Below are 13,744 nucleotides of genomic sequence, written 5' to 3' on the forward strand. Positions count from 1 at the left end.
TTTAAGGGTTTTGCAATGAAATTTGTACCACAATAAAACACTGTTCTAATTTACCTGGATTTTCAGTATATGATACTAGCTACTATACAACATAAAGTTTAGTGAACCATCTGCCCTTTCCACAAAAAATATTACAGGCCAGGAGGCCATGCAACCTACCAAATCAGGTTTCAGATGAAACACCGTTCGCTCCTATTTGAAAGGAATTCCTTAATAATTTTGCTTTTTCAGTCATTATCCTCTGGAGCAAACAATCAAAACATATAGCATCCGCTGTATTTTACATTAATCAAAACGTAGTTGACACAGCTTACTGCAATCCTTTTAAAATAAAGTTGACAATGTTCTGGCTGAACAGGATAATTTAGCTAGAGGACAAGTTGCTATATTTATCTAGAGCGATATGAGCTTGTGGACGTCACTCAAGTTTCACTCAATTGTGTTAGAGTCATTTTTTTAATCTTTTACTTTCCCAAAAAGTTGTGCAGTTGGGGTGACACCAATGCAAGGTTAGGGAAACCTCAATGGGCCGTAAAGATTTTTCCTCTTCCTTATGAGTATCTGTGTAGGTCAATTAAGACAATACATAACAATACAATTTAATAGGGCTCAGCACTGCATCATAGTGATGGCTGTGTTTTGTACTTATAAAAACAATTGTCAGAAATCTCATGTTTCAAGATGTTAATGCAATGTGAAGTTTCAGCAAATTGATTGAAATGTGAAGTAGGTGTCAAAAACAATCAAAACACAACACAATCACAACACTAATGACAATAAACCAACCTTCCCATATTTTAATCAGAATGGCAAAATGAATTCCTAACAAATTGCCTAACTCCTTTTTGCTGGTATGCTATATTCGGCCCTAGATTCAGTATTGTTATAAAATGTGAGGGGTCAGCTCCATCCGGTAACAGCATAAGAAATAGGAGAAGTAGGCTATTCAGCCTTGCAAGCCTACTCTGCCATTCAATATGATGGCTGATCCCATACTTCAACTCCACTTGCTCACACTATCCCCATATCTCTTAATTCCTAATACCCAAAAATCTACTCGCTTTTGTCTTGAATACATCAACAACTAAGCACTCACAGCTCTCTGGGGTATAGAATTCCAAAAATTCACTACCCTCCAAGAGAAGAAATTTCTCCTCATCTCAAATCCCAAATAGCCAACAGCCTATTTTGAGAATGTGATGCCTAACTCTGGACTCTCCAGCCAGGAGAGATATCCTTCCAGCATCCACCCCGTAAATCCCCTTAAAAATCTTATGCTTCAATTAGACCATTTATTCATCTAAAAACACACACATCCTCTCCTCTCTCTCCTCTCCTCCCAGTCCCCCCACTACCTGTCACAGTCCAATTTGGTCAATTTCCACAATATCCAGTTCCCTTGTTACAATCGATTTTTCATCATCACTGCACTGAGACAGAACTCTAAGGGATAGAGGTGACTCAGTTAAAAGCTTATGTTATCGGAAAAGAAAATTTTGACAAACTGAGTTACCACAATCTACTAAATTTAGTTATAAGCAACAAAATCTGATTAATAAAACAGTAGCAAAATATCCTGATACCTTTCATAAGCAAAACCTGAATTATCTTGTTCCATCAACTTTATTAACAAAATTAGCACACCAGAAGATGATTAATTGCTGCATGATACATGACAGTTTGAGCCAAAGCAACTAGGGAACGAAAACATGAAATCCTCTTTCTTCTCAACAGTAGTTCAAATTATATCCTCTTTGAGGAATAGCTTCTCTTTCTAATTTGTTTCTTCACATACCATGGAGCCATCCAAATGAAACAAATTAGGGAGTGCGTCCAACAATAATTCCACATAATAACGTAGAATTCATACATCATGCAGATTAGGGGGTATCTCTGTCAGGAAAAAACAGTGGCTGAAATCATTGAGTCATAATCTTTCCTCTGCTAAAATTTCCTCTTTCTTTTACTACAATATGTTTATAAACATATCAAATAGAACTTTTCACTTCAGAATGAATATGCATCCTATTGTATATTAATATTTAGTGTACCAGATTCATCCATTCCAACTATAGTCTGTTCAGCTTTGTGCTGTAGCGCCAGAAGTGCTGCTTGTCTTCCTTGAAGTGCTCTCAATTGTTCTTGCTGTTCCAGCATTCTTTTCAAAAGATCATGTTGCTTTTTCAAATTCTCCAATTCTTCTTTTGCATTCCGTTGTTGATCATCTTCCTGAAAATTAACATGAAATGTATGATGTTAATAAGATAAACAAAGCTAAAATTAATCAGCCAATAATTCATTTTATTTGACAACTTGCAGGTTACACTTACAAATTTGAAGTCAGGTTAAACTATTGAACACAGGAACATATTAAAATGCAGCATCTTGCAGATTCTTCCAACAAGATATGAGGAATAGGGGTAAAGAGAGCACAAAACACACCTAAACATCAACCTAGGAAGGGCAGGTGGTATGCTGCTTCATCACATTTCTCCATTTTAAAGGAGACACATGATATAAATTAACTTTTTTTTATTCATTCATGGGATGTGGGCATCATTGGCTAGGGTAGCATTTATTGTCTCACCCTAATTACCCTTGAGAGGGTGGTGGCCTTCCCTGACCACTGTAGTCCCTTACATGACTTTTTTTCCAATAGGAAGCATCCTCCATCAATGTTACCTACGTTATTTGTAGCCCAAGATTACAGTGGGAAAAGTTGAGGAACAATGGTTACAAACTTGCCTAATTCCTGCCAATATATGACATAGGTTTTTTATGTTATCAGAATGTCAGCCAATCACTGTGTAAACTTCATAACACAACTTAAAACCTGTCCCCAAAGAGACCTTCTAATTTAGATACATTAACGGTGCTTTTAATTTAAGATGGCCAACCAGATTTGTCAGCAAAATTAAATCACATATTGCTTCACTATTTAAAGGAAACTGGGAACTACTGACCAGTTTGCCAAATAACTGTTCTCAAGAAATTACTGAAGTAGGCTGATTGAAGACCTGGAAAATTTTCAGCTGATCAGAGACAGCCAAAATGGGTTTGTAAAAGATAGGTCATGCCTGAGAAACCTCATTCGTTTGATAGAGAACAGACAGGATAGATGAGGAAAAGAAATTCTTTCAGTTCATTGGAAGTCCAGGACTGGGAGCACAGTCAAAAAATTAAAGTTAGCGTTTTCAGAAGAGAAATTAGAAAACACCTCACATGAAGTGTGGCAGATGTTTGACACTCTTCCTCAAATGGAATTGATGCTAGATAAATTTTTATTTCAGGGCTGAAATTGAAAAACTTAAGGAAGTAAGATTGAGAAGAGGCAATATATAGGTAAATTATATAATTTTAAATGGGATGCAGAAAGAGAGACGCACCAAAGGAGTACATGTTTATGAATCTTTTAAGGTGTTAAAACAAAAATGAGATCCTTGGCTTTACTAATTGAGATATAGAATACAAAAACAAAGAGATTATGCCAAACCTTTATGAAACACGTTAGGACCCCAACTGGGGTATTATATTCAAATCTAGGTACAACACTTTAAGATTGTAAGCTCTTACTGAGGACACAGAAGATATCTACTAGGAATCTAAATCATGTACATCAGAGTAGTTATGTTACTAGGTTAGGAACCAGGTTTTATATTTCCCAACTGGAAAGGATTTAAAATAAAACAAATCTGAAATAAAAAGCTATCAACTGTGTCCACAAAGTTACAGATTTGTCATTTCATTCGCTAAGTGCCCTTAATAAAGAAAAATATGCCACTTTTACCCATTCCGAACTATACTTAACGCCAGCTACAGAACAATATTGAGTTACTCTTAATTTCCCTATTAAATGTTGTCAGTTAGAGCAAACACTTTCCAAAATTTCAAGATGAAGTTGACAGATGACCATGCAACAAATTATCACCAGACACAATAAAAGCATACCCCTGCCTACTCAACCCTGCAAAGTCCTCTGTACAGATACCTGAGGGCTCCCACCCAAACTGGGAGAGCTGTCTCACTGACAAGCTAAGTCATACTCAGAATTATACTTTTCAAACAATATCCCAAACTCTGCCACCACCATTCTGGTATGCCCTGTCTCACTGGCAAGGGATCATAGAATCATAGAAACTCTACAGTACATAGAGAGGCCATTCGGCCCATCGAGTCTGCACCGACCACAATCCCAGCCAGGCCATCCCCCATATCTTTACATATTTTACCCACTAATCCCGCTAACCTACGCATCTCAGGACGCTAAGGGGCAATTTTAGCATGGTCAATCAACCTAACCCACACATCTTTGGACTGTGGGAGGAAACCGGAGCACCTGGAGAAAACCCACACAGACACGAGGAGATTATGCAAACTCCACACAGACAGTGGCCCAAGCCGGGAATCAAACCCAGGTCCCTGGAACTATGAAGCAACAGTGCTAATCACTATACTACCATGCTGCCCTTTGGACTGGGATGGAAACAGGGGTAGCCACCAGTACTATTCAGTGATAAGGGAGTAGCCCCAGAAGTTCTCAACATTGACTTCAGAATCCATGACATCTCATGGCATCAGGAGAAACATGTACAAGGAAACCTCTTGCTGATTTGATCCTACCTCCCTCCTTCAAGTGATGAATCAGTGCTCTATGTTCAGCAGCATTTGGATGAAACATTGTAGACTGAAAATCCCCTCCTACTAGACTTTTATTAAATATAAAACCCCAAAGCCTCATGGACATAAACACTGCAAACAAACAGGCCAAACTGCAAGGGGCAAATCTTTAAAACATGGCAACACTGAAACAAGATCAATACTGTGTGAAGATATTGTGATATTACCTTCACAAAGACAAAACAGTGGCCCCAGACAACAACCATTATACAAACATCAGCAACAGCTAAGGAGAAATGTACTTTATCAAACTTATATCAACTTGGGCGCTAGAGACATCAGACCTGAATGGGGCCCATTGTTTTGGTCATAACATCATAACAAATGGTTTGTCTGGACCAAGGCAGGAACTAGGCAGAAAGAGATTAAAAGCTGCTAAGCACAGACCATCCAAACAGAATGTCTCCAGGAAATATGTTTTGATATTTTTGATAAGGGTTTGTAATAAAAAGGCCAGCACAGTGGCATAGTAGTTAGAGGTGCTGCCTCACAGCACCAGAGACCTGAGTTCAATCCTAGACTTGGCTGACTGTGTGAAGTTTGCAAGTTCTCCCCATGTCTGCGTGAGTTTATTCTGTGCGCTCTGGTTTCCATCCCAGTCTAAAGTTTAGGTGGACTGGCCATGCTAAATTGCCTCTTAATGTCCCAAGATGAGTAGGTTAGGGAGATTAGAACAAGGCGAATGCATGGGGTTACAGGAATGGGGTGGGCTTGGGTATGGTGCTCTGTTGGAGAGTCAGTGCAGACTTGATGGGTTGAATGATTTCCTTCTGCACTGTAGGGGTTCTATGACAGTGAGGACTTAAGAACATAAGAAATAGGAGCAGGAGGAGGCCATCTAGCCCTTCGAGCCTGCCCCGCCATTCAATAAGATCATGGCTGATCTGTCGTGGCTCAGTTCCACATTCCCGCCCTCTCCCCATAACCCTTAATCCCCTCGCTTCTCAAAAACCCATCAACCCGCGTCTTAAAAATATTTAGCGAGGCAGCCTCCACCACTTCAACGGGAAAAGAATTCCAGAGATTCACCACCCTTTGAGTGAAGAAGTTCCTCCTCAACTCCGTTCTAAACCACCCCCCCTTTATCTTGAGGCTGTGCCCCCTAGTCCTACTGTCCTTTCTGAGCGGGAAGAGCCTCTCCACCTCTATCCCATCCATCCCATTCATCATCTTATATGTCTCAATGAGATCTCCCCTCATTCTTCTGAACTCTAACGAGTACAAGCCTAGTTTATTCAGCCTCTCCTCATAGCTCAACCCCCTCAACTCCGGTATCAGCCTAGTAAACCTCCTCTGCACTCCCTCCAAGGCCAAAATATCCTTGCGTAAGTGCGGCGACCAAAACTGCACACAGTACTCAAGCTGCGGCCTCACCAATGCCCTGCACTATAGACATCAAAAGATCATATTCTACTGCAAATTGTCACATCATGGCCCAGTGCATCCCTCACTCCACCATTAACATCAAGTCAGGAGGACCAGTGAGGAGTATAGATTAAACTAACTCAGGGCTACATGCTGCTAAATAGCAGAAGCAGCATGGCATATAAAGAACAAATCCAAAAACCAATGGATCAGATCAAAGCTCTATAGTTCTGCCACTTCTGATCCCTAATTGTGGTTGATTTTTAACTGATTATGTTATTGGACTGGCAATCCAGTGATCAGGATTAATTATCCAGAGATGAGTTCAAATCCCACCATGACAGCTGAAGAATTTAAATTCATTTAATAAGAATGTCTGGAATAAAAACATCAGTGTCAGTACTATCCAATGCCTGGGTGCACTCAACAAGCTCAATACCATCCAATGCTTAACTGGCATCAAATCAATCATGAAGAACAGTCCCTCTCTCCATAAGTGATGACCATGTAATTACCAGAATGCCATATCTGCTTCTATATTGTTCTTTAGGAGAGAGATCTGCTGTCATGCTTGACAAACTTGTTTAAGATCTTTGAGGACCAGCAAGGTGGATAGTGGGGGGCCTATGGATATGGTATATCCAGACTTCCAGAAGGCGTCTGACAAGGTGCCACTTAAAAGATTGATCCAGAAGGTAGGATCACAAGGAATTAGACTGAGAATTGGCTAACTGATAGAAAGCAGAGGTTTTGGTAAATGGGTCCTTCTCTGGCCGGCAAAATATAACTAGTGGGATGCTGCAGGGGTCAGTCCTCAGACCTTAACTGTTTACAATTTATACAAATGAACTGCAGGTAGGGACAGGGTGTAACATAGCAAGATTTAAGGATTATACTAAAATAGTTGGCAAAGCAGGCTGTGAGAAGGATATAAAGATTCTACAAATGAATATAGATAGGCTAGGAGAATTGGCCAAAATTTGGCAAATGGAGTTTAATGTCGATAAGTGCGAGGTTATAGAACATAGAACATAGAACACTACAGCACAAACAGGCCCTTCGGCCCACGAGTTGCACCGATCACATCAGCACCTATCTATAACCCCCAATCCCATAAAACCCCATATACTCATCCAGAAGTCTTTTAAAAGACCCCAGCGAGTTCGCCTCCACCACCACTGACGGCAGCCGATTCCACTCACTCACCACCCTCTGAGTGAAAAACTTACCCCTAACATCACTTCTGTAATCTGTTATCCGTTTCGGCAGAAAATAAGAAAGGCAAATTATTACCTAAATGGAAAGCAGATTCAAAATGCATCCAGGCAGAAGGATCTGGATGTCTATTTTCATGAACTACAGAAAGTCAATATGCAAATACAGCATGTAATAATAAAAGCAAATGGGATATTGGCATTTATTACAAAAGGACTGGAGTATAAAAGCAGAGAAGTGTTGTTGCAATTGTATAGTACATCTGGGGTACTGTGGCCAGTTTTGGTCTCCTTATTTGAGGAAGGATGTAATTGCATTGGAGGCAGTTCAGAGGAGGTACCCCAGGATGAAGGGATTGACAAATGAGGAGAGATTAAACAGTTTGGGCTTGTACTTGGATGAAAGGGGATCTGATTGAGGTATACAAAATTTTTAAAAGAATTCCTCTTATGGGGCAACAAGGGGTCAGGAGGTATAGGTTGCGAGGCAGTAGATTTAAAATTGAAATGAGGAGGAACTACTTCTCACAGACGGAGATGAATTTGTGGAACACGCTGCCCCATAGCACTGTGGAGTCTGAATCGTTGAATGGTTTCAAGAGGAAGATGGACGTATTTCTAATTAAAAAAAGGGAAAGAGGGATGGGGAGGACAGGTGGAGAGGTGGATTTGAAACTAGGGAGAGATCAGCCATGATCTGTTTGATTGGCAGAGCAGGCTTCAATGGCTGAACTTGCCTACTACTTCCCCTAATTCCTATTGTCCTTACCCAACTGGTCAGCAGGTTACACTGGCCTCGCAGTAACATGTAACACAGTAACATGACTGATTCTAAACTGACATCTAAGATGTCTAGCAAACCAATAGATTAAGGACAATTAGGGATGAGTCATAAATGCTGACCTTGCCCGTGACACTCACATTCTATTAATGAATGTTTTAAAAGAAGAGACTCCATAAACATTTGCATTTTCAATGATGGTGCAGTTTAGCACACAAGTGCTATCTATTTGCAGCTATCTTCCATAGGAATGCCAAGTGAACAATCTAACTCAGCCTCCACCTAGGGAGCCAACAATCACAGAAGCCAGTCTTCAGCCAATTTGAACCCTCGCACCCCAACCTGTTTTTCAGATTTGATAACAAACTGTCGCCAAACAGGCCATCTAAAATGGTGTTTTGTAAAGCACTCTGGGACAACTAACTGGGCAAGAAACTAAACCGACAGGCTGCAGTTTAAAGACAGACAAACAGGCTGCAACCCTGATTAGTGAATACACAGGATATGGGCCATCTCCGGGATGAAAGAGACTTTCTGATCACACTGGGTTGTGTGCCAGACATAGGGGCACCGTGAATCCTTATTTAGGAGGAGGTGAATCTCTGGAATTCTCTGCCCGTTGAAGTGGTGGAGGCTGCCTCGCTAAATATTTTTAAGACGCGGGTTGATGGGTTTTTGATAAGAGAGGGGATTAAGGGTTATGGGGAGAAAGCGGGAAAGTGGAACTGAGCACCGACAGATCAGCCACGATCTTACTGAATGGCGGGGCAGGCTCGAAGGGCTAGATGGCCTACTCCTGCTCCTATTTCTTATGTTCTTATGTTCTTAAGTCCAGTGCAGAGATAAAGGCCAATATCTGTTTGGGTACTTGTCAGTCACGCAAAGTTAAGTCAAGGTCTTGTACTTGAATTCTAGTATTTTCTGTAAGTTAACTTATTGTTGGTCGGGTAGGTGATTATTGATTGTGTGGGCTTAAACAAATATTGTCTGTACTAATAAGACATCTACTCAAAGTTATTTGTCCACCATACAAGGGTTAAAACAGACTGATTTTCCAACAAAACTATACTTAGCTTCATATCTAATTGCGAACTGAAATTGTTGCCAATTTCTATAATCAATTATTTTTACAGATACACCATAGAAAGTATCCTTTCCAGTTGTGCCACAGCTTTGTATGACTCCTGCTCTGACCAAGACGGCAAGAAACTACAAAGGGTTGTGAACACAGCCCAGTCCAATACACAAACCAGTTTCCCATCCATTGACTTTGTCTACACTTCCCAGGGTCTCAGAAAAGCAGCCAGCATTATCAAGGACCTACGCATCACAGGCGTGCCATCAGGCAAAAGATACAATAATCTGAGATCACGTACCAACTGACTCAAGAACAGCTTCTTTCCTGCTACCACCAGATTTTTGGATTACCTACCATAAATTAAGTTGATTTCTCTCTATACCCTAGCTATGATTGCAACACTATAAACACAATATTCTGTACCATCTTTCCTTCTTCTGCATGTACTCTATGAATGGTATGTTTTGTCTGTGTAGCCCTCAAGAAACAATACTTTTCACTATATCTCAATACCTGTGACAATACTAAATCAAATCAAATGCACTGTTGCATCCAATAATCAAAGAATATAAACATCAAGAGCTCCAACAGCACAAGAGTCTTCCAAGTCCCAAACTTTTATTAAATTTTGCAATCATACAGTATGATGTCAAAGTTATGTTTAATATTTCAGTGTGGTCCCAGTTTTTTTTAAACTTCATCTTTATCATCATTCCCATTGTCCCTCCATTTAGTAATAAATCTATTTGATTTTTGAGAGATCACAATTTGTGGGCATTTTACAGAATTGAAGAAAATTTTAGTACACTTCTATTTACCCATTTTCAATGTTGGAGGTGGTATCAATATTAAAAACAGAATGTACAACCAGTCAAAGATTCTAACCGTGACTGAGGCCCAGGAATGCTTGGGCAACTTCCAGTTTTTCAAATCAAGGTTTCAAATTGCCTTAATGCACCCAACTAAATTATGCACAGAATAAACACAAAGGCCACCACCCAAGAATGAGATTGACAATTTGCATTGAACCCATACAGAATTCTTCAGATGTCCAACCTTCAAGAATGCCAAACTTTCAATTTGTTCTTCTATTTCATTCCAATTCTCTTCCCTTCCTTAATGCTGCACGAAGGCAGACTTTTGGCTGAATCCATAGCTAATGATTTCTGGAACAGGTCACTATATCTGTTGCCATGGGGTTATAACTTGAAGGGCGCCACTCCACATCAAGCATGGCTCACCAAGAGTCTCCTTCACTCTTACCGTCAGCCATTGGAATGTTGGAAGGATTTGCAGGTTAACAGTCAAATCTGTTTGGCCATGTTACGAACACACCTTCCTTGGCCATCAAGACCTGGGGTAGGAAGCAAAGTAAGAAGTCTCACAACACCAGGTTAAAGTCCAACAGGTTTATTTGGTAGCATATACCACTTGCTTTTGGAGCGCTGCTCCGTCACCTGACGAAGGAGCAGTGCTCCGAAAGCTAGTGGCGTTTGCTACCAAATAAACCTGTTGGACTTTAACCTGGTGTTGTGAGACTTCTTACTGTGTTTACCCCAGTCCAACGCCGGCATCTCCACATCGTGGGAATCAAACCCAGAGATTCTGGCTCAGAGGCAGCAATGCCATCCATTGTACCACAAAACCTTCTCCTACTTCACTGTATATAATAAAAAATTCAAACTAGCAATATAAATTCATCCTCCTACACATACGACATTATTTAATTTCTCCTTTTTGACTTCGCTGCTACAAATAGCTCTTAACAAAATCCCACATCTGGCTTTACGCGATATATTTGAATACACTTTTGCAGAAATTAATACCAACTTTACAAGAAGCATACTCACATGTACCTTGACTAATAATCATTGACGTGAATGGACCAGCTGCCTAAACAGGCAAGCTGCACTTTGTAACTAGCATCCTAACAAGCATAAACCTTATTGCAAAACCTTGTTTGCAGAGGGTGAGGGAGGTGAAAGAGCACTTTATTTTGGCACGGGCTCGTGTATAATCTTTGCTTTCAATTAAATAATATACAATTTATCACTGATCATGTGGTTGGACCTGGAATTTTGATAGAAGTTATTTTTCTCAGTTCTAAACAGAATACCAAAATGAAAATTGCATGATCCTTTTCATATGTACCATGTATGCTTCGATCAAAGCATTTTTAAAGACTTCTTCTACCCATTAACTTAAAATATTAATTGTAATTAATTCAGATATACTTGTAACATACACTTTACCAAATGCCAAGATTCAAAATAACTTAAATAATGGGATCATCTTAAAATGAAAAAGGATGAGAAGAACAAAAATTGGTTATGAGACTTGAAATAGTTAATAGACTACAAGTTTCAAGGACTATGCAATGAAATGGTACCTTGGAGGAATTTCCATGCTCCTTGCCATTAATCCCACTATGCCAGACTCTCCTGTCATTCAGACCAAGCCTGTCAGTTTCCCCTTTTGGAGTTGAAGTAACTGAAGAGCCCTGTGCTTGGGAGGCTGCATTTCCTAGCTTGTCCTCAATGCGGGGCCGGACACTCAGACTACGAGATGCCTCCTTTATTAAACAGTTTAGTTAAGACATTTATGATTAAAATGCTAATGAAACCCAAGACAAACAGCTTTTAAACAAAATCTGCTCTAACGTTAATACACTTCCTTTAACAAAAGCAATGTGAGGATAATATTCAGTACAATCTGTCTTCAAACTTTCTGTCCACAGTAAACTGTAAATCTCTTATAAAGTCCATCTTATAAAACCTATTGTGCACATAACTTAGCACTTACACACATCTTACACGACTTCCATCTTACCGTTGCATCTGATGCCTCAGACTGAACATCTAGGTTTAGAGATGTGCTATCAGCTACAGAGCCAGATCCCACTGCAGAGTCTGTTGTGCCAACTTCATCCTCCTCATTCTCTCTAGCCTGAAACAATTTTTATAAAGAAAAAAATTAAGTCAGCTGAACGTTATAGACAAAGGAAATGACTTTTTAGTCTGAATTTAATATGCACTATTAAAATGGATTACTGTCGACAGAGAAAGAAAATCACAATACCTCATAGAAGTTACAATACAGAATGCAGCCTCAAGTCATCTTATCTTTGGAAGCTCTTTCTTAACCTAAAAGAAATGCTACTGCCTCACTCTCTCAGACATTGACAACAATTACAAATCATGTAAATAATTTCACACTGGAAAGGTCTCAAGAAAATGAATTATGCCCCATTTTGTTTTCAGCCATCATACAAAATGGCTGCAATAATATTGGTATGCCTATTAATTGCTATAAACATGTGGATGACTTGACCTCCTTAGAGTGTTATAATCAAGCAACACATGCAAGGGTAATCACTTGGTTAAGTGAATGGGCAATAGGAAATCACATGAGAATAAATCCCTAAAAGTGCAATGCTATGGAATTGAGTTTCTCATGAAGCACTCCTCGATTCCCCTTCTCATAACTTAAGTGTGCAGTAAAGCGACCAGGAATCTATATTCAAAGTGATCTTAAACAGGATGACCAAATCCATGAAGTGGCCAGGGCAGCAAATGGAAAACTTCCAAGTGCTATGTCTTCTTAAGTATCACGATGCATCACAAGTTGGCTTATTCAGTCTGTTTAATGGTTATACAAGACCCATTGTCAAATACACAAAACAGAATCTTATCGCTGTTCACATCGGTGGGATTTTCCCATCCCACCACTGTGAACGGCAATTTGGCAAACCAGTAAGTTCTCTGACTTTGCTGCAGCGGACATGTGGCATAAATGGCAGGTAAGATCGCACTCATAGCATCTGTTTGAAATGCTGGACTTGTCAAATAGCATATGAACAAACTCAAAAGCATTCAGAATTGAGCACCGAAACGGATCAGAAGTAAAACGTGCCAAAGCTAATCTGACATAATCAAACATTTGAATGTATTTCTTTGCTGAAATGGGAAAAAAGCTCTGTCTGGACTTGGCTAGAAAACTCTTGAATCCCACTTCCCGTTGCCACTATCTTTTTGCCACAACCACACAAAGGTAAGTATGTGATAGAATTATGGGAAAAGGGCATCATTTCACAAACAAGATACAGATTGAATAGACTAATAGACAACCCAATCCCTGATTTATAAAACTTCTAAGTCATATGTAAATGATTGAGGATTCAATGAACTCAATCTAACAACATATAATCTATGGACTGTAACGTAAGGTTTTAATATAAAATACAGAGTGCAGTAAACCTTTCACTTCTATTCTGTAAAAGAAACCCTACATCTTATAACATATTGCAATTAGTTGTATGGTCAAATTAACACAATTAGGCAATCCTTTCATAATTTATTTTGCTGATTGTCCATATGATTGTTTGCATTGTTTGCATCATCATCACAATTCAGCAACTGCTGCCATGATGGTTCAATAAACCAATTATTTGTCTCTGAGGACAGAGTGGCCAAACACAAGAAAGGTCTGAAAATATTTTGTGTCAAGGAATCATGCACATGCAAGAGCATAAAGCAGTAAAACCACTACGGAATGAGAAATTGAGCAACTGTAGCACTTTTCACTATCTGTGGCAAAATGCAAATACTTCTAAGCTACTTCAAATGGGTA

General features: G+C 39.5%; 1 protein-coding gene across 7 annotated transcripts in view; it reads right to left on the reverse strand.

The window, feature by feature from the left end:
- Nucleotides 1-13,744, reverse strand: part of pcm1 (pericentriolar material 1) — a 139,965-nt gene that overhangs the window by 100,105 nt on the left and 26,116 nt on the right. For 5 of the 7 annotated variants that reach the window (XM_080186843.1, XM_080186817.1, XM_080186809.1 and 2 more), the window contains 3 exons: nucleotides 11,945-12,061; nucleotides 11,505-11,687; nucleotides 2,052-2,229 (listed from right to left, as the gene is read on the reverse strand). In XM_080186843.1, coding sequence (XP_080042969.1) covers nucleotides 2,052-2,229; nucleotides 11,505-11,687; nucleotides 11,945-12,061 — 478 coding nt within the window. The remainder of the gene's footprint in view (nucleotides 1-2,051; nucleotides 2,230-11,504; nucleotides 11,688-11,944; nucleotides 12,062-13,744) is intronic. The other 2 variants (XM_080186860.1, XM_080186852.1) reach the window with 1 other exon arrangement.

The sequence above is a fragment of the Carcharhinus amblyrhynchos genome, chromosome 1 (genome assembly GCF_965287045.1).
Source record: "Carcharhinus amblyrhynchos chromosome 1, sCarAmb.v2.hapA, whole genome shotgun sequence".
NCBI classification, from domain to species: Eukaryota; Metazoa; Chordata; class Chondrichthyes; order Carcharhiniformes; family Carcharhinidae; genus Carcharhinus; species Carcharhinus amblyrhynchos.